This window comes from Mustela erminea, chromosome 7 (genome assembly GCF_009829155.1).
Source record: "Mustela erminea isolate mMusErm1 chromosome 7, mMusErm1.Pri, whole genome shotgun sequence".
Classification (NCBI taxonomy): Eukaryota; Metazoa; Chordata; class Mammalia; order Carnivora; family Mustelidae; genus Mustela; species Mustela erminea.
In genome coordinates, this window is record NC_045620.1 from 8446239 (window position 1) to 8466987 (window position 20749).

Consider the following 20749-nt stretch of genomic DNA (forward strand, 5'->3'; position numbering starts at 1 on the left):
AGCAATCAGCCCGAAAGGAAGCTGCGAAAGCATGAATTACAAGTAATAATAATCATCAAGTTCACGAGCTGCTGGAGCGATCTCTGCATAGCAGCTGCCCCCAGGAACTCTACAGGGTTCGTCCTGCGGCTCACCCTTCGCTCCAGTCTAAGTCATTAGCATCGCTATGGGAAGGCGAGGGGGTGAAACGGGACAGTGACGGAGTCCGCACGTATTAACTAAAACGAGGTGTAGCCTTGGCTGGACCTTCAGAGCTGGGCCCTGGGTCAGGAAGGAGGTCACGTACCACGCAGCGGGGCTCTGTGAACTCCATGTCTCTGAACCCATTTCCTGCTACTCATCACCGACCCTAACCCGGGGACAGTGAGGCGCTTAGGACTTATGTTCTAGTCTCTCATACCAATAAGTCCTATTCCAGCAGGCTACTGTCCTCTTGGTACCGAGACACATGAGCTGCCTCTACACGGACCCATCTCCCATCAGGACGTTCCTCACAAGGCTACTGGGCCATCACCTGGGAGCAAACCCGTACCTGCAGAGCTACTCTTCATCCACGTCCGTTACAAACTGTGAATGGTGCTCGGGTGACTTGCTGTGCGTTTTGCTTAGGTGGAGTTTTACCGCGTGTTTGCTCACAAATGTCCGACAGCACAACTTACACTTGAATTTAGAGTCTGTATCCTCTTCGCCAGCTATGGTTTCCGGAGACCTCTGAGCCGACGACACGCGGGAGATCTCTGGTTCCGCCTTGCTTTGCTGCTCCACGGCCACGCGGGTCATGTCCTTCATTTGGAAACCCAGGTGCGACTCTAAGTGACTGATGTAGGTAGAAGGCGTTCTGAACTGGGAGGCACAGTCACTGCAATAAAAGATAGGGTGTCCCTTGTCCATGTTTTTCAGAAACTTCGTCCCGCCCGTTTTCCTCAGCTGGTACTTGACGTTGGCCAGCCAGTGGCTGATGGTGGTCATGGAGAGCCCCGTGAACTTGGAGATCTGCATGCGCTCCTGAGGGCCCAGGTCGGAGAGCAGGTACTTGCCCTCCGACGTCTGGAAGAGGCTGGAGGCGAACTGCGCCTGCAGAATCAGGAGATGCTGAGGGTTCCAGTTGGACTGCCGGCCTTTCCTCTTATGCAACGTCGACACCTCGCTGGAGACATCCTCGAAGCGCCGGACATCCATTTCCAGCTTCACGGGGGGCCCGCGTGAAGAAGCGGCGGGCTTGGGCGTGGTGGCCTTGGGGAGGACCTTGACCATGTCGGCGATGTCAGACAGAGCATGCTTCTGAGGGGGGGACGTGCAGGATTGTGCTTGCGAGGACTCGGCTTTCTTGCTCTTGGACTTGGTCAGGTCGATGGGCTGATCGTTGCTCTCGAACAGGTAGCGCCTGGACACGCTGGCCGGCCGCGTGGGGGCGGGACTCAGGCCCTGCTTGTCCATGACGCTGAGAGCCGACTTGTGGAACATCGAAATTGTGCTTGAGCTCGGGCTGGAGCAGGAAGGGGAGCGCAGGGGTTCCGTGGCTTTGCCCAGGTGGTTGTTGAGGACGGACTGCAGGGCGCTGAGCGGGTTGATGCACGGCAGGGCCGGCGCCCGCGGGGAAAGCGTGCACCCGTTGCTGAGAGAGGGCGCGGGCTCCAGGGTCGGCCGTTTCTCCGGCTCGCCGCCCTCCTCCCCCAGCCTGGCCTCCTCCTTCAGCAGGCAAGGCTCGGCCTTCTTGGATTCCGACGGGGTTTCGCTTTTGGCGAAAGCGTCCCCATCGCTGTGGCTGAAAGGCGACGCCTCCTCCTGGGGGCTCTCTTTCCCGCCCTCCTTGGCGGCTTCCTCTTTGTCATCCGGCTCCTTCTTCACTTGGGTGTATGGGGCCAGGTTGGCGGGCACGGAGACCAGCGGCATCACTTTCCACTTGGGGGCAATGGGCCTCAGCTTGTTGGGGAGGTTAGGCCGGATCTGCAGGACCTGGGATCCCAGGGGCAGAGCAGGCTTGGCGCCCTCGGACAGCTGGTAGGCTGCGTGGATGCTGGGGTACGCGCTCCAGCTGGGAGCCCCGTTCTGGGCCTTGTTGATGGCTGTGGTGACGGTATTTTCCAGTGACTTCAGAATGTCCCCTCCGCCCTTGGAGCCGTCCTCCAGGTCCTCCTCCCTTAGGTACTGATATTTCACCGTGGGGTCTAAAGGCTTTTGCAGGGGATCGTCGTACTCCTCCCGTTTCATGCCTTTCTCATCCTTATTGCTCTCCTCCGGTTTTTCCTTCTTGCCCTCTTTCTTCAACTCAGGGGTTGGGGCTGCCCCCTCGGAAGCAGAGTTACCCGAAGGCTTGGGAGCGAGCGAGTCACTGCTCGGGGCATCAGACAGCGACTGCATCTTCTCCACGGCCAGGGGGTCCAACACCAGCTGCTTGCCCTTCTTGGAGGCCGAGCTGGTGACCTTGAGGAAGTGGCCGGTGACCATCATGTGGGTGGTGAGCTGCTGCAGGGTGTCGTGCGAGCTCCCGCACTCCATGCACTTGAGGATCTGGGACTTGCAGGCTTCGAACTGCCACGTGTAGCTGGCGCCGTTCTGGTAGCCGTAGCGGTTGTTGGAGGAGAGCTGCAGGCCGGTGGGCTTCTGGGAGGAGAACGGGTCCGCCAGCGAGCCCGTGGTCGAATCGGGGGAACACGGCCGGTTGACGTCGAAGACGCGCTTCTTGGCCGGAGTGACCATTTTCGAGGAAATGGTTGGGACTGGCTCCTTCAAAGGCACTTTTTGGTAATGTTTTGTTTTTATCATGTGGACGCTCAGGTCTTGGAGGGAATCGAACGAGTCGCCACAAAACATGCACTTGAGAACCTTCTGCGCGTCCTCCTTGTCCATATCCTGGAAAGCCCGCTTCCGGGGCTTCGAGTAGCTGGCGGGGCGCAGCTTGTCCTTCTTGCGGTTGTCGTCCTGGTAGTGGCCCGTCTCGTTCATGTGCACGGTGAGCTCGACCAGGGTGTCGTAGGCCGCGCTGCACTGTCGGCAGCGGAACCGGCTGGCCCCGGTGAACACCGTCCCGCACATCTTGCTGCTCTGGCGGTACAGCTGCACCGAGCTGAACAGGCTGGGCTTCCCCACCGACCGGGACGGCAAGTTCTGCTGGAGGCTCTTGGACAGCGCGTCCTGGTGCCAGTCGAAATCCGTCTTGCTGCTGCCATTGCGGGTGTCGCAACTGCGCCGCTCGCCGCTGGACAGCTTGAAGCCGAGGCCCAGGCCCGACCAGTAGGAATCCGACAGGATGTTGGCATAGACAGCGGTCATTTTATCCATGCAGTTGTGGCTTTCGTTGGGCAGCTTGGGGTGCATGCCGGCTTTCTGGTCCGAGGCATCCCGACCGCAGACGCTCTTGGCGTCCGACACCGGATCGCTGGCATCGCTCAGCAGAGACTCATTCTCCGCATCCTGGTTGGACAAGTGGCTCCCGGGAGAGTTCTGGTAGCTGAAGCAGCCCTTCTGCTCTGGGCCCGTTTCTAGCTCCTCGTCTGTCCCCGGGTCATTGCTGCCCTGAAACTGAGCTACTGAACGGCTGTCCTCCTCTTCCTCCTCTTCTTCTTTTATTTCCTCCTCTTCCTTCAGCTGTTCCTCCTGGGCGTAGCCTGCGAGGGAGAAGAAGAAGAGATGTGGTAAGATGACAAGTGACCTCTGCCGTCCCAAGCTCCCCATTGAGACTCAGCGCTTCCGAAACGGACGGGATAGCCGCGGAATTTACGTTTTTGTGAACTGCAAGCCACGGACATGGGAAAAAGCCAAATGATATCTTTTGTGCTATCTCATGTCTTTATTTTTCATTGATAGGAGTCACGCATCTTTATAAATGCCCAGGGTCCCAAGTTAATAATTTTCACACTTAAGGGGTATCACTCCAATGCTCCAACAGTGGGACAGTCTCTAAGTCCATAGGTAGGACTTTCAAGAAAGCTGGGTGGAAATTCCAACCCTACAAAGACAGATCTCTCTAGAGAAGGACGTTGGCTCATAAGAAAACTAAGACTTGACCCTTAGCATCTCTGTGGTAGGGTTCCTCAAGACACTGGGATATACTGGCATACAATTTCTTAATAAATCATTGTTGAGTGCTCACAGGTAATTTAGATGCATGGCCATTATATTTTTGATAACCAGTCTCTTTTTGTTATACCATTTTTATTTGTAGAGAGTCACACAGCAGAAAGAGAGATTATGGAGTATTGAAGGAAATCTTCCATTGATAGCTGAAAAATTATGTAAGCTCAGCAAACATAATGATTTTAAAATAATAGCAAATGATGTCGGAATGGGAGATTTGGGGAATATCCTATTATTCTCAAACAGGTTTATGAAGACCTTTTCATATAAGGCTGAAAATGCCCTCTCGATCTTGTGCCTGTAATTTCAAATGCTTTGTGATTTGTGGGTACCCGTCATGAGATGCCAATTATACGTTTGATTTGTAGATGCAAAATGCTATTGGAGATGCATGCCTTCCCTTCTCTGAGAGGATTTAGGGCCAGTAATTGCATAGGGAAAATGAAGGCATGAGAGAGCGGGTGCAAAGGGAATTAATGGGCAAATATCCATCAACAGATATGGGGAAAGTGACTATTTATGCCCATGTGTTCATTTCCTTCACCTGGCCTTTTCAGAGCCACGTGGATAAAATGTAACTAAAGAAGCACAAAAGCAAGCGAGACTCAGTCTTAGATTTGAAAGGCTTGCATGATCTCAGTGCAATGTTTTCTCCCCCTGTGAGCCTCTCTCTCCCCTCTTAGTGCAGGTGGGTCCTTGGGAGAAACCCTAGGGTGGGGGCGCATTTCCGTTCACCAGCGAGAAAGCTTGAAAAAGGGAGATCAGGTGTGGAGGTCTGTCCTGGGAGGTGGGCAGAGGGATTTAAAAGACAAGTGATTTTTTTTGGTGGGGGGAGAGAGAAATAAGTTGGCTCCAGTCAGACACTCCAAAGGTTCCTGCTGTGGCTGCTGAAGATGACCGTTTATTGATGAACTACTATCTCCTAGGAACTTTGCTGACCACCGCAAATGCCTTCTTTCATTTTGTGTGATTATCCGCGTGAAGTGGGAACTATGACAGAATTGAGGCTCTGAGGTTAAGAAGTTTACCCAATGCCACAGAACTAGCGTCTCAGAGTAATGACATTTCTCTGGTCTGTTTGATGAGAGAATCCATGGTCCTAACCACGCCAGCCCACTCTCTATGACCAGCCTCACCAATAAGACATTTCATTGAAATGTCACTAGATTGACAATCACTTCGGAGAGGAGAACTATGGGAATGCTGGAGATAGGAGCCCATGATTTCAAAGGCATTTGATATAGGGTGCCCGGGTGGCTCAGTTGGTTAAGCATCCGACCCTTGATTTCAGTTCAGGTCATGATCTCAGGGTGGTGAGACCGAGCCCTGTGTCAGGCTCCATGCTCAGTGGGGAGACTGCTAAGGTTCTCTCTCTCCGTCTCCCTCAGCCCCTCCCCACCCCATGTGTGCTGTCTCTCTCTCAAATAAATAATTTTTTTTGAAAAAGCATGATACCATAAAAAAAGAGGAAATGAAAAAACAGTTTAGCCACTAGGTTGGTGGTTTTGCTAATTATTGTATTGTTACTGGTGTTGTGTTATTGCTTTCCTAGCAAGCTGACAAGTTTTTCGTTAAACTGGTGTTGCTGGTCTCCAGTTCCATACATTGACTTGAAAAAACAAAAGCTACTCAATCTAGTTGGGCAACCATTCATCAGTGGTCACTGCTTGCAAGAAAAACTCCGCTTCAAACGGCTGGATGTCTACGTTAGACCCCCCCATCCTCACTGCATTTGATTTTTCCAGGACCAATTTGTATGTTTGTAAATGAGTATTTGGTATGTTAGTCATATCATTAAGTTCAAGGAGGATGCCTATTATAAAATTAATAAATGAGTTGTTACACAGCCAAGCAAAATACTCCAGAGTCAGGCAAATTTTATCAATCAAACAGGGTCACGTTTGAGAATTCGAAGAGCTTTATTGCTCAAAAACTGGGACAACACTCATTAGCCAAGGCTGTTCCAGGCCAACCGAGACATACAGTTACCACATCCCTGAGTAGTATGATCATAGCATCACAGCAACACATGCGTGCATGTGCGCACGCACACACATACACCCCTACACACGCAGAGCCAGCACACACATACACCCCTACACACGCAGAGCCAGTGGGGGGGGGAATCTATTAGGGGAAAAGAGGACTTTCCGTCACTGCAATGGGTTAAGAGCACGGTCGGGTTTTACGCATCTCAGTATTTGCGGTGCCTAGCACAGGGCCTGACATTTGGTGGGAAGCAAGTCATGTTATTGTGCGTGTGCGTGTGTATGTGTGAGTGTGTGTGTGTGTGTATAAAGGAGACGTGCATGAGTGTATGTACACGAGTGTATGTGTGCACACACACTCCTCCCACCCCAATCTGCCCACCCAATATAGTCATTTTCACACAAGGAGAAAAGAGGTGGTTTTTTTTGCTTTTTTTGTTTGTTTGTTTTGTTTTTTTTTCCCCCCCCCCGGCTGACATTTGGAAGCTGAGCTTTCCGGACCAGCTCAGCTCTCCAATCTACTTTGTCCTTCTAAATGGATTCCCCAGAAGAAAAGTCAGAGACAGCAAACGCCTCCCCCACAATACAGATAAAATTTTCTGCTTAATTAGGCATTGACATGTTTACTATAACCTTTACAGAAGAGTAACTCGTGCTGAGAGACCCTTTTTGTCTGTTTTCTTCTGCAGAACAGACTAAATCTCATGCACCCGATAAGGTAACGCATTGAAAAGCTTCATAAGAAAGTGCCAAAGCATCCGTCAAAGCGAGTGTATTTTAACGATGGCTGAGGGTTCCAAGGAGTTTTTAAAAACACATTTTAATATTATACATTTAAAGCCGTTCGCTTGACTTAAGTGATTTCGTTTGCCACCGGCAGCTGACACGAGGGGAAAGACAGCCAGAACATGGTGATCTGGGTACGTAATGAGTATCTGTCTCTCTCTCACTATCGATGATTTGTTTAATACGATTGCATCGTGTGTAAATCTTGGTAAAGTGAATGAGTGGCAAGTTTATTCTTATGAATACTTATTCAACAAAAGAAGATGATCACAATTATGCGAAGGCACAATGAAAAGAACTGTTCTCTGGAGAACCTCCTTGTGGATCTCAGGTTCAAGATCAAACTCTGTGGTGGCAAACATCTCCCTTTCCAACCTAAATTTTGAATCTCATCCCTTGCTGCTGCCGGATCCTGGCCACATGACGCTTGCCCATCCCCAGGATGGCGAAGTCCTAAGCAAACCCTCTCAGTGCTCTAAGTGATTGACTCCACGGGTGGTTTCCCTTGTAAATGACCACCGCGCCGACTGTGCCGCCATTATTCTTCCCTAGGTTGAGGAAGTGGCCTTCCTGCTTCTGTTTCCTCCAGATTGTTTTTCAGAGAACAGCTAGAATATTCTTTCTCAAAAGAATAAGCTATTGGGTGGTGATATTGTTCTGTTTTAACCCCTGCATTGTTTTTGTGCTGCATTAAAATGAAATCCAAACCCTTTGCATGGTCTGCAGAGCTTGTAGGACTTGGCCTCGACCTCCCTGCTTGATTTCTCCATACCCTCATTCTGCTTTCCACGCCCGAGGGGTGACATTGTACTCGCTCCTTCCTGAACCTGCCAATCCCTTCCCTGATGTGGTTCTCTGCAGCTGCAGACCTCTCTGCCTGGAAAGTTCTTTGGACCTTCACGCTGTGATTCCTTTTCATTCTTCAGGTTGTGCTTACAGGGTCTCTTCTGGAGAAGCCTGTCCTGACCAGTCTCCCCTTCTCTGCATAACTCCAGATCACATCTCCCTGCTTACTGAGATCCGGTGGCACCCACCCGACTCTGAAATCCTCTGGTTTCCCCACGGCTTGATTCTTTCCTCCCACGAAATGCGAAGGGGAAATATTTGTCTCCCGGGAAGACAGAGACCTTGCTTCTCCCAGCACTCAGACTGCACATTGGCACAGATCGGTGTCCACAAATTATCTGAGTGAATGAATGAATAGATCATACAAAAGCAAAAGGATTATTCCGGTTGCAAACTCCACCCCCATGTGCAACTGTTACCTGTTACAGGCAACGCTGCCTCCCTCCCCTTCAATATAGATCAGGTGAGAATTACAACCATCCCCGACCAGCTCCTCTCAACAATAAAACCAGAACAATCCCATAATCCCATAAATCATCTTTTCAGACCAACATAGCCACCAACGTTCTTGTTGCTAGAAAGCCCTGAGCTGTGAATTTAAACTTTTAAGTAGCAAGCCTGAAAAGAAGCATCAAGACTGCAAAGCATCAGAAAATGTGTTCTTAATGTGAGCAGACTTTGAGTCAAAAAAGACTCACATGGAGTCACCTGGGTGGCTCAGTGGGTTAAGCCTCTGCCTTCAGCTCAGGTCATGATCCCAGGGTCCTGGGATCGAGTCCTGCATCGGGCTCTCTGCTCAGCAGGGAGCCTGCTTCCCCCTCGCTCTCTCTGTGCTGCTCTGCCTACTTGTGATCTCTCTCTCTGTGTCAAAGAAATAAATTGAATCTTAAAAAAAAAAAAAAGACTCACATGTGGGAACTTTCAAAGTATGGATGAGCTTTGTCACGAATAAAGTACACTAGCTGCTCCACGATATAGATCCTGCAAATATTAAGCTGGTCTTCTCCTGAATTCTTCATTTTATAAAAAAAAGTCACCTGAGAAATATATTTTGCATGCTGTGAATTTTTTACCCTATTAGTGTATGGTTAAAATTCAGAAATAAATCCCTAAATTTAGAAATTTTCTCTTCTATCAAAGGTTAAAAAAACAAACAAAAGAGAAACAATTTTTTTAAAATTATGATTTCAATTGTTCCAAGAATGTCTGTCTCTTCAGAATGAATTAAATGAGATTGTGCAAAATAATTCCTGGGTGGCATGGTGGTAGATAACAGATTTTTTTTTCTTTTTTTTGCGAGGCATACATTTTTGTCGTCTTGAAAAGCCACCATGAAGTGTTTGCTGCATAAATACTGAAAGTTTTTACTTTTTTATTTTTTAAGATTTTATTTATTTATTTGACAGACAGAGATCACAAATAGGCAGAGAGGCAGGCAGAGAAGGGGAGAGGAAGCAGGATCCCCGCTGAGCAGAGAGCCTGATGTGGGGCTCGATCACAGGACCCTGAGATCATGACCTGAGCTGAAGGCAGAGGCTTAACCCACTGAGCCACCCAGGTGTCCCAAACACTGACTGACAGCTTTTAAAGGGGCAGGGGAGGTGGGGACACTAATAAAATCAAATTCAAGAAGGTCGATTTTCAAAAAACTAAACCAGAACTCAACCAAGACCTCATTTAAAAACATATCCAGTGGTGACAGGATCATTTTCACCAATGTAGCCCACTAAATGACAGTTTAAAATCACACGGAAGTTCCACAGTGCATAGAGCAGCCGTCGACGTCGAGGAAGGGTTCGCGAAGACTTCTCGCCGCGGGCCCCGTAGGTATGCCACACGGCAACACGGAGGAAGGCCTCCCCGTCACAAGACTCTAGTGTTTTGGTGACTGTTGTCTAGAAACCCGTGAATATGTACATTATTATTGGCACTCATTGGCACTCTGGTTGGCAGGCTGAATAAAGAGATAAGATTTTTTTCAAGGAGGTGGAGGTACTTCCCGTGGTGGCCGGGCCCGAGGGAGGGCCGGGCTTGCGGGAGCCGAAGCTCTGTGCTTCAGCACGTGCCGGGCTAGAGGGCCAAGAGGGGGGTCCCCGACATGCTGCAGGAGCACAGATGTCACATTCTGAGACTCTAGCTACCCCCCAGCCCAGGCTCCATCTCCCTGCAGACTGGGGAGATCGTCGAAGCTCACGTACCTTTCTAAACAGGACCATTTTCAACAGGGAAAGGACCGTTCACAGTATGTGGTTTTTCAATCCCTGTCCCACTACACACAACTCATTCATGTAAGGGTGACGTGTACACACGGGTCCAGAGAGAAGGGCTTGTTCCCTGCGGCGGAAGGTCGGAACTGAACAAAGCGAGATCCTTATTTAAAGAATGGTGGAGAGGGGCTGGGTGCAGCAGTGAGGGGTGGGGGGTGGGGTGGGGACTTCTCCCGAGACCGTAAGTGCTCTCTAGAGACGGACCCAGAGCTTTCTGAAGGTCACTGAGAACAACGCATCTCTTTTATTATTTCCTATAGACCATTTGGTTAATGGAAACATTTTACTTGTATGCTGAGGTGCATAGCAGGTGGGGTCTGAGTGAAGCAAAAAACACATCCATTTAGTTAACGTCTCTTCTTGTGGGCACTTTTCTGAGCCCTTTTCCAAGCATTTTGCACCACAAAGCTATTTTCTCATCTCGCTCTGTCTTGCTCTGCGTCTTGGTCATCAGCGAGCAAAGGACAATGCGAGTTTACATGAGGGGAAGGGGATCCTCTGTCATCACCTTGTGGTTCGTCTGTTTATTAATTTAATCAAGAAATATTTACTTTGCAGCTACCACATGCGAGACACTTTAGTCAAGTTCCACCGGAGCGCCCGTCACCGGGTCTCCAAAGGCCGAGGACAGTAGAGGGATGAGTTGTGGAGAGAAGCCGGATGCCGCGAGGCTGGGATAGAACGAGGTCACGGAAGGGGAGGTGGAGGTGGCCAGGTAACCGAAGTGGGCCAAGTAGGCCAGACGGAAGAAAAAGAATTCTCAGCTGCAAAGGTGAATGTCGTTGGCACTCATTTAGATAGACACAGGGGAGCTGCGGGCTGTGGAAAATTTCCATCAGAGCGAAAGGGTGTGGGACTAGCCATGGTGTGGGGTGGTCTAAGGGCTGCCAGAATTGTGTGGCTACACCTTGCCGATGAAACCAAGTATGTCTGGGACCCACCCGACTGCACCCTCGGAACCCAGGGATCCAGGGCAGGCAAAGAGTGTGAAGATTGGGTGCGCTCTGCTGGTCCTTCTGTAGACCAGATCTTTGACCTTGATTCCTTACCACATGGAATAAGGGTGATAGTCCCAAGCCTGCCCAGCTCATGGGGCTCTGTCGGGACACAGAAAGTGGATGGTAAGCCCTCACTGCACAAAGCTTGGTCCTTAGAGCGGCAGCAGCATCACCTGAGAGTGTGTTAGAAATGCAGACTCTCCCCCCAACCCAGGCCTACAGAGCAGGAGGCATTTCACAAGCTCCCCAGGGAATTCCTCCACGCAGACAAGTTTGAGAAGCCCCACCGTGAACTGCAAAACTGTTAATTAGTGCCACAATATTTAGCAATCTGCTTCTCTCTCTCCCTGTGCTCTTTTGTGTGTGTGTGGGGTACCAGCTTTGGGAGAAGACAAGGCATCTTTGAGAGGGCCAGCCCCCGTCCTCTCCAAGAGCCGAAAGATGAAATGCCTGGGGCCTTGACCACTGCTCCCAGTTTACACTGGGAAGCATGGAGCAGGAGGAAAACAAAAGTTACTGATTCAAGGACTGACCCGTTAATGAAGAACTAGGATGGCCCCTGGGCCGTGGCATCAGGCAGGTCTCCCTTCAGATCTGCCACTTACTCCTTCATGGGAAAGTTGCTAAACCTGCCGGAGGCTTCGCTTCCTTGTCTACAGAAATGGGAATGATTACAGCGTCTACTTCATAGGAAAGAGAGGAGGATCAAATACGATGACGTATGCAAACCACCAAGGCTGTAGGACAACCTCCCAACCTCCCGGGCCTGTCCGAGGCTTTTTATAAACACGGCATATCCTGACCTCCCACCTGAACCCACAGACAGCTGACATCAGTTGACTTTGGCATCTTTTTATCCCTAAATCCTATTCCAAGCCAACAGCTTTTGGGTGATATTTGCATTAGATGTGAACCAGCTTTGTATGTGTCATGCCTAAGAAAGGAGCTTCCTTCAGTTTGGGATTACTTAACATGAAATCATTCTTCCAAGAAGCCAGTGGTATGTGTGCTGGGAACTTCCACACAGCAGTGTGCAAACATCGAATAGCAAGTTGTTACGTCATTACCCATAGTGATCGTATCTGCATGCCTCCAGAAGTAAAGCAATGAACCATCCAAGGGGAAAGGTCTATGTTGGAGGCCTTGGGCTTTGCACTGAGAGAAATGACTAATGCTCAAATCAGAAGGTCTAGAAAAACGCTCTGCATTTAGCTACCTACAATATCCATCCAGTGTATAGTCTTACTGTGAAATGTCCTGGTGACAATTTTAAAAAGCAAAAGGAGAAAATATTCATGGAGGAGGGTTAGAAGGGGGCTAGTTCATCAGCTTTCTGGTGGTTCCCGTTTACAAGTCATTATCCTTATATTATCTTCACGCCAAGAGGGCCATAAATCAGAAGCAGGGGATAAAATGAAATGAAACGAAATCAGGACAAAGAAACGACACAATAGGACTGAGGCTTTCCTAGGAAATTAAGCTTTTTTAGGCTTTGACTTTACAAGCGGGAGCAACCGTTTTCAGCAAAATGGACACCCTGATTTTCTATACATTTTCCTCACCCAGGGAGATAGAAACACACTGACATTTGTAGTTCTTTCCCGACTGGAAAGTTTGGATGGGTTTTTTTTGTCCCCAAGAAAAGGGACATGAATCATTGTCCAGAACGACCTTCAGAAAGTATATGAAGCTGAGGTAGCATCTGTATTTTTTCAGACAATATATTCCCATTTTACTTCAAATAACATCGGCGCATACAACCCACGGAGTAAGAAGGTGATTTTGTTCCCTGCTTGCCTGGCCTGAAGTCAAATATCTTTTCTTTTGTTTTCTTTATTTCTCTTTCTTTTTCTTTTTTTCTTTTCTTCCCTTCCCTTTCTTTTCCTTTTCTTTCTTTCTTTTCTTCCCTTCCCTTTCTTTTCCTTTTGTTTCTTTCTTTTCTTTTCTTTCTTTTCTTTCTTTCTTTCTTTCTCTCTCTCTCTCTCTCTCTCTTTCTTTCTTTCTTTCTTTCTTTCTTGTAAATGCTGTTTCTTTCTCTGAAATATTTCATGCAGATAATGGATAATGACCACCTCTCTTTGTCTTTTCTCGAAGACGTCTAACTGCATTAGCCAGAACCGGAGAAATTTTAACTTGCTTCTTTTGCTAAGTTCATGGCTGTGACCACTTCCCATTAAGAAAGAGAGAGAGAGATAAAGAAAGAGAGAGAGAGAGAAAAGCTCACACTTCCCTCAGAGAAGCTGAATTGGCACTGACAATAATCTGGTCTTTGCTTTCCTGGTGAAGAGTCTTTGCTGTCCCTAGAATCTGAGGTGGAAAGACCTCCCGTATCTTATGGCCAGTTCGGCTCTAGCTTGGGGAGGATTTCCTTGTCCTGGTGTTCACCAGTTCTACAATTAATGGCTTAAACATTGGATCGTCCCTCTCTTATTTGCATTGGATTCCCCACCAAGATGATTGTTATGACCAGTCTGGCTATGGGCATCACCATTCCTTGCCATCCTTCCCACCAGGAGTTGAGCCTGGTCTCCACCATGATACAATTGGATCTAATCTAAGGTTTGGGGAAAGCTTTTAGCTCAAGCTTTTGTGATGTGCTTTCACCATTTTATTCACACGTTAGTCAAGGAAGCACTCAATATACATTGGACGACTTCAGTAATGGAGAACTCCCAGGTTCGAGGAAGCTTATTCTCTATTAAAAGAGAAATACTAATAGTAACATCTATTGAGAGCAAATGTTCAAGTAAGAGCCACTGGGCTAATTTTTTATATGTGTTACATTATTCGATCCCCACAATACTATATGTCTTTCCAAATCCGTGGTAACAGATGATGGCATTGCATTGCCGAGAATGTTAATTACATCTCCAGAGGCATGGAGCTGAATTGGGACTTGGATTTGGATCTGCTGAGCTTTACAGTCTATGTTGGACTCTTCTTTCTCCCTTCACTCCCTGTATCTAATTTGTCAGCCAGACATGTCAATGCTATTTCCAAAATAAATCTAAACTCTGCACAATGTCATCCACCTCGACACTGCTGCCTTGGTTCAGGCTGCTGTTAGTTCTTCTCAGGTAGATGTGGCGACCTCCTCAATTGGTGGCCAGGCTTGCTCTCCTACAGTCCTTCAACCTGCGTGGCAGTGACGGGGACCTGTTCACTGGAGCCCCGGCTTCCTCAGCATAACCCCTCTCAGCCCTCGGGTTCACACTTCCTAATGCAGCCTGTAGGCTCTGACCTTGCTTCTTTCCATTTCACATCCCCTCCCCTCAGTGTCCCCTTGTTGACATCTAAGTCCAAATTTCTCCTACCTGTTCCCGAACTCACTGAATTCTTTACCCTTCTAAGAACTTGGAAATTCTGCTTCTTGTACATGGAAAGTCTTCCCCTTTTCTTAATTCTAATTCTTTCTCGGTCTTTTAGTGTTAGGTCAAGGCCTGTCTTCAGAAGGGACATCCCTGATTACTGTAACCACCACCGACTCCTCCCAAGTCCCCAAATGCTGAAGTTATTTTCTATCTCAGCCTCCCGCTTCTTCTTGTACAGTTTTGATCTCAACTTGCAACTCTTTTATTCTCCTATTCACTTGGTTGTTTGGCTTCCCAATGGGACTTTAAGTCCCCCAAGGGCAGGTGGAGTCTATCTTGTTCACCACTGTTTTCCATGGCTATACAGGGCCCAACTTGTTCAAAAATTTGTTGACTATAGAAAAAAATGAATGAATGGCTGTATTGATAAATAAATGAGGGAGTGATTGCATCAGGAAAGGACAGTGTTCTCTGGCTGACAACCTCAGATTTTACTCATTGGTTCCAACCCACGTTCAAGCTATAAGACTTTCTAACAGAGTATCCCTTTGGGTGATTGAGGTTCAACACAGGGTGGGCTGGTCATCCTGGGAGGCAGAAGAGGTCAGGGACAGATGGGGGTGTGGATTCAGGGCCACTGAAAAGACCCTTTCCTCCTCAACTTGGAAAACTTTCACACCCCATTTCTTGCCTCAAGCCCAACAATTAGAGTCTTGATTTGTTTGGCAGGAGGCACATGGGAGAACTCACCACTGTGAAAATGTAAAGAATCTTATCTCATCTTGGCACTTCAGGGTGAATGAGTTTATCAGATCATTTCCTGGGAGCTGGTTTTTGTAGAAGAACATGAAGCCACAAGAGCCAACTGGTTCATCGTCCGACTCTAACCCAGGGGTCCTCAACCTGGAGCAAGTTTACCCCCAAAGGGACATTTGGCAATGTCTGGAGACATTTTTGATTGTTACAACTGGAGAAGAGGTTCTTCTGTCAGCTAGGGAATAGAGAGGGCAGGGGATGGTGTTAAACAACCTATCAGGCACACGACAGTCCCCTAGAGCAAAGAAGTACTTAGCCCCAAATGTCAATAGTTAAAAATTGCTGCAAAGTTAAAGTCATCTGCATCTTTGAGAATTAGCGATGAGGAAAGGGGATAACTCATCCTGTGTTTAGTAGTCAATGAAGCAAGGGGCCGCCTGGAGGAGAAGTTTCAGTGCTATTAAAAGAGAATCAGAAAGCAAAGCGTGGGCATCCCCTTCACGGCTATTACGTCATGGAATCAAAGAGCACAGTATGTACAGCAAGGCTGCCCAGGTTTAAATCCCGCCTCTGCCTCCATCTCCCATTGTCATCGTGAGCAAACTAACCACCTCTGTGGTTATCTTTTCATCTATAAATTAGAGGTAGTAATAGTACCTGCCTCAAAGATGACTAAGAGATTTGAGATAATAAGAAAGAACTCAAATGCCTGGTAATAGTAAGCACTCCATATATGCCCACTCTCCTTATTACAAGAACAGAGACCTGGCCACAAAGAGCAACACGATGGGGCAGGATTTCTCAGGATTTTAGTATTTATTCTTTCAAGTGTTGGCTGAAAAAAAAAAATATCCATCATATTCTCAGCATTATTTTCAAGCAATTCCTTCTGGATTCATTTAAATCCCCTTATCAGATTGAGTCTTTTTATACTACAAGAAACAAACAAACAAAAAGTTAATGATGAAAGGGATTAGCATTTCTAAATAACTCCGGTAACTCTGTCAAATAAATCCTGACCTATTTCAGTTCTTAATTAACTAGGTTAGCTTTTAAATGAGGCAACTTATATAATAACAGCAAGTCGGATCTGGGGCCAAATCCCCACTGGACAGTTGAATGAAGCAGTTCTTGGAAACGACCCGAATTCCGGGAGATACAAGAGTTCTGCGATCTTTTTGAATCGACAGTTTGAATAATCTAATAGAAAATACACTGGGGTTTTCTGACCCTTCAATTTTAGGTGAGCATTGGTTGAAGACAGCCTTTTCAAGCCTTGTCACCTTTTCTCGCTCTCTGCCTATAAAGGAGATAGGTAAATAGGAAAAGTCTTGAGATTACTATGTGAGTGCCCCTAAGCAGTACTGAAATTAGAGGTTGTCCCAAGAGAGGGCAGGGGAAGAGGTCTCATATCTTCCAGTGGAGAACACTGATAGGTGGCTCATAATATAGCCACTATCTTGTGTTTGGTATTCATTCTGGCCTTTTTCTCTGTTTTACACATTTTCCTCTACTTGTGTATCTTCTGATGTCGGTTCTCAGCCAGCTCCTGAACCACTCTCATGAAAGCGGAATTCCCCTAAAAAATAGTAATATCTGTGTGTGTGTGTGTGTATATATATATATATATTTTTTTTTTTTCCTTAACAACAACAAAAAGGACAGTGTTCAGGTAATTGGTTAGTTTGCTTTTGGGTGTTCGAGGTAATTCTCCTTTTCCTAGAGAAATGACAAGAAAAAGAACCAGAACTTTCCGAGTTGGAGAAGGATGGTTAAGAACTTTCTCTCTTGAGAGAGAGAAGGCCAATTAGCAGGTACACCTTAGAGTTTCAAAGAAGACACTGGTGGCCTTGTTAGATCATGTCAGTTTTTTTGCTACTTAGAGATGATGAAAAATGAACTTTGCTAATTCTTGGGCAATGCTGTTAAATCATCAGCGTTCCCAGATATATTGTCGTAAACAATGTGGTTACTCCCCAGGCTATTAAGTATGGACAGGATTGGCGCCACCCAGGTCTGTGTGGGTGTAACCTAATCACATTGCCTAATTTGTCTAACCTAATCATGTTGCAGTAGTGGCGCATTTAGGTGATTTTGGCCTAACCTAAGCCAAGAGGAGCTCAACTCTCTCAGTCTGATCTGATGGTTAAGAAAGTAAAGGTCTCTCCCTTTCCTCCTTTCCCTTCTTATGCATGAATATATAATCGGATAAACTACTAGTAGCAATTTCCTTGAGAAATTGTTAATATTGTTTGTTATTATAATTAATTAATATTAATATTATAATTATACAATTAATGTATTTAATTCATACAATGATACAAATAAATATAATTAATGTAATTAATATAATTACAATAATACAATTAAAATTGTTCATTAATTGTTTTTATTATATATTATAGTATATATTATGTATGTATTATATAATAAATGATATAATATATAGATTATAATTTCATTAACAATGAAATTGTTAATAACCTTCGGAGAAGTTAGCCCAAGGACCAAGCTAGCACACCAGAGCATAGAGCCAAGACAATTACAACAAAATGGACCTAGAACCTTGATCAGACTCCCCCAGAAGTCTGATTGTCTTCATACTTTGAAATTTCATGAGCAAATAATCCTCTTTCCTGCTTAAGATAGTTTGGGGGGAGTTTCTTGCAACTGAGAGTTTCATGATAAAGCTATCAATCTGTGCACATTTCATAGTTTTCTGGTAGCTATTAGTTTATAAATTAGACACATTTTTATCAACACATGTACCTTAGCCTTGCTATGTACTAGCATTGTTTGTTTGTTTTTTAGATTTTATTTATTTATTTGACAGACAGAGATCACAAGTGGTCAGAGAGGCAGGCAGAGAGAGGAAGGGAAGCAGGCTCCCTGATGAGCAGAGAACCCGATGCGGGACTCTATCCCACGAGCCTGGGATCATGACCTGAATCGAAGGCAGAGGCTTGAACGCACTGAGCCACTCAGGCACCCCTGTACTAGCATTATTTTATTTGTTGATATGTGTATTCTTTTACCCTCGACAATTATGACCTTTTTGTTTGTTTGTTTCTTTGACAAAGTATAAGGTAATCTCCTTGTACTATTTTGTCCATTAATTATCCATGATGATAAGGTCAATACTGTAAAAGTTGGGATTCCTGTTCCCTGTCGAGCATCTAACCCATTATTAGCCACACATTGACTATTTTGAATTCTGAACCCGCCTTACTTGCCCTCTCTGCCCTGAGCTCTTTCCCCAAGCTCCCCGAGTATGATCTCCTTTTCTCTGTGGGTGCATAGGACTTTACCCATACCTCCTGCTGGACAAATCAGACTGTGATTCTTGATCTCACCTCCCAGATGGTAAACTCTTTAAAAGCAAGAAGGTTATTGGTGTCTGTCTTCATGTATCCAGCCCTGGGAATTTTAGGCTCACAGTATGGACTCCATAAATGGTCTTCTCTTTCCTCTCCTATTCTGTCTTCTGCAAAGTCACACATGGTCTTGCGCACAGTACTTCAGAATATTGCTTAAGTAGAATAGCAGAGACAATTGTTACCCAAGGGGGGGGGTCCCAACACCCAAGTGCACACTGAATTCGAGACACGGGTGGGCTCCTACCACTCTTCCTGGTGACACCTCACACATTCTTGATGACTCAGCTGGGGGTGGTTTTGTCCCTTAGGGACATTTGGCAACGTCTGGAGATATTTCGGTGGTCCTAACTGGGGTGGTGGAGTGGGTATACTGCTGGCATCGAGTGGGGGGAAGGCCAGAGATACTGGTAAGCATCTTACAAGGCACAGAACAACCCCCATAACAGAATGACGTGGCCCAAATGTCAGTACTGTTGAGACAGACTCTGAATTGGAAGTCTTTCTCTCCGATTTGAACTTGAGCCCCATGAATTCATTCCTGCGTCCCCAGTGTGAGTCACAGGTCTCGAGGTGACTGTTGTCACCTGTGCTTTTGCCAGAGCACCCTCTACCCCCCACTGTGGGCCACTTTGGTGGGGGGTGTTCTGCCCCTGTCCACTGTCTCTCTGCTTTTGCAATTTGGGTGAGTTAATAACTGAAATCATCTCCCCTTTAGATTGAAAACATCTGCCAGGTTAATAGGAAATGTAACTGATTTTATTTTTTAAGGCATATGATCAACTTTGGGACTGACGTAATTCTAACACTGTCAGAGTTGGGCTGTATAAATCTGCTCTCTTCCGGGGGCTCAGTCGGTTAAGCATCTGCCTTTGGGTCACATCACGATTCCAGGGTCCTGGGATTGAGCCCTGTGTCGGATTCCCTGCTCAGCTCCCTCTCCCTCTACCCTTCCCCTGCTAGGGTGTGGGTGTTCTATCTCTCTCTCAAATAAATAAAATCTTTAAACAAAACAAAACAAAACTCCTCCCTTCCAGGCACATTGGGAAGGAGCCAGCAGGATATAAGATTTTAGTCTTTGGGCGATTAATTCAATGAGACTCCAGTGCATCTGGACTATTTTCCAGTAAGAACAATCCAGATTGTGTACGTGTTTAAATTTCTGGTATTTTGTTTAACGAACAGGGAGGTAGAACAAAAACATAAGAATTTTCTTTTCTGCTTTCTTTTTTAATTAATAATTAATTATTTTTAGCTTGGGTATACTACTGCAGGTTGGCCAACCAGACTGTTGATCCATAGAATTTATTTATTTATTTATTTATTTTGGTTAAGAATCCATTTATTGACTTCTTTTAGAGAGAGTGCACTAGCGGGGGTGGGGAGGAGCAGACAGAGAGGGAGAGGAGCAGACTCCCTACTGAGTGTGCACCATGTGGGGCTCACTCCCACCACCCTGAGATCAGGACCTGAGCCAAAATCAAGAGCTGGACGCTCAGCCGACTGAGCCACCCAGGCACTCCTTGAACTCATATTCGGACCCGACGACTCAAGCACGGAAGATGGCTGGAGTGGACCCATCCTGACAAGAGCATCAGAAAGAGGTCATCCTTCGGTTCTGTGTCCTTGACCTTTAGGGCCGCACTGGCTTCTTCTCTTTCAGTGACCCATTCCATGCTCCTTCCAACACACTGCTTGTCCTGACTCAAGTTAGCCAGAGATAGTATTTGCCCCTCACAATGCAAGATGCCCCTGGCTAACAGACGGAGCTCCACACAGACCCTGAGTGAAAGAATGAACTTGCTCTAACTCTAACGAAGTGACTTCTTTGCATGTCAGAGTAAAAGGAGCTCAGGCTCTTGCTGACATTGCAGTAGAGGGTGGTGGCAATGGACAGAACATAACACAATGCCAGGAAGAACACCTTATCTCTGGAAATTAGAAATTTTCCTCCAAAGCCAGAACCCCCTCCCTTCAGATGTGCATTTTTCCATAGATCCTAGTTGCAAGTATGGGGCTGCCTCGAAAATGCTTTTTAGAGACACATCATCCCGCAGTGACTTGAATGCACCCGTCTAGAGGATGTTTCCAGCGCTCATAGTCTATCGTGTCAATAATCTGCATATTTAAGAGTCCCCACATGCTCATTGAGACGATAGATGGGACTGGTACAGTCTACTGGGTCAAAAATCTGCTTTAAATAGTCTATATACACAGTCGGTTGAGTAAATAACAGCATTTTCAAAAAGCCCCTAAATATATAATAACATGATAAATCGCATGGGCTCCTAAAGACACAGTCTCGCTACCGCTGATCAGGAAAATGATGTGCGCTTTAACAAGCCA

The 20749-nt window shown here is 46.6% G+C and overlaps 1 protein-coding gene across 4 annotated transcripts in view; it reads right to left on the reverse strand.

The window, feature by feature from the left end:
• TSHZ2 (teashirt zinc finger homeobox 2) overlaps window positions 1–3690 on the reverse strand; it is a 177827-nt gene extending 174137 nt beyond the window's left edge. For 3 of the 4 annotated variants that reach the window (XM_032350316.1, XM_032350318.1, XM_032350317.1), the window contains exon 1: window positions 533–3690. In XM_032350316.1, coding sequence (XP_032206207.1) covers window positions 541–3675 — 3135 coding nt within the window. In that variant the 5' untranslated portion in view covers window positions 3676–3690 and the 3' untranslated portion in view covers window positions 533–540. The remainder of the gene's footprint in view (window positions 1–532) is intronic. The other variant, XM_032350319.1, reaches the window with a different exon arrangement.
• Between the last annotated feature and the right edge of the window lie 17059 nt (window positions 3691–20749).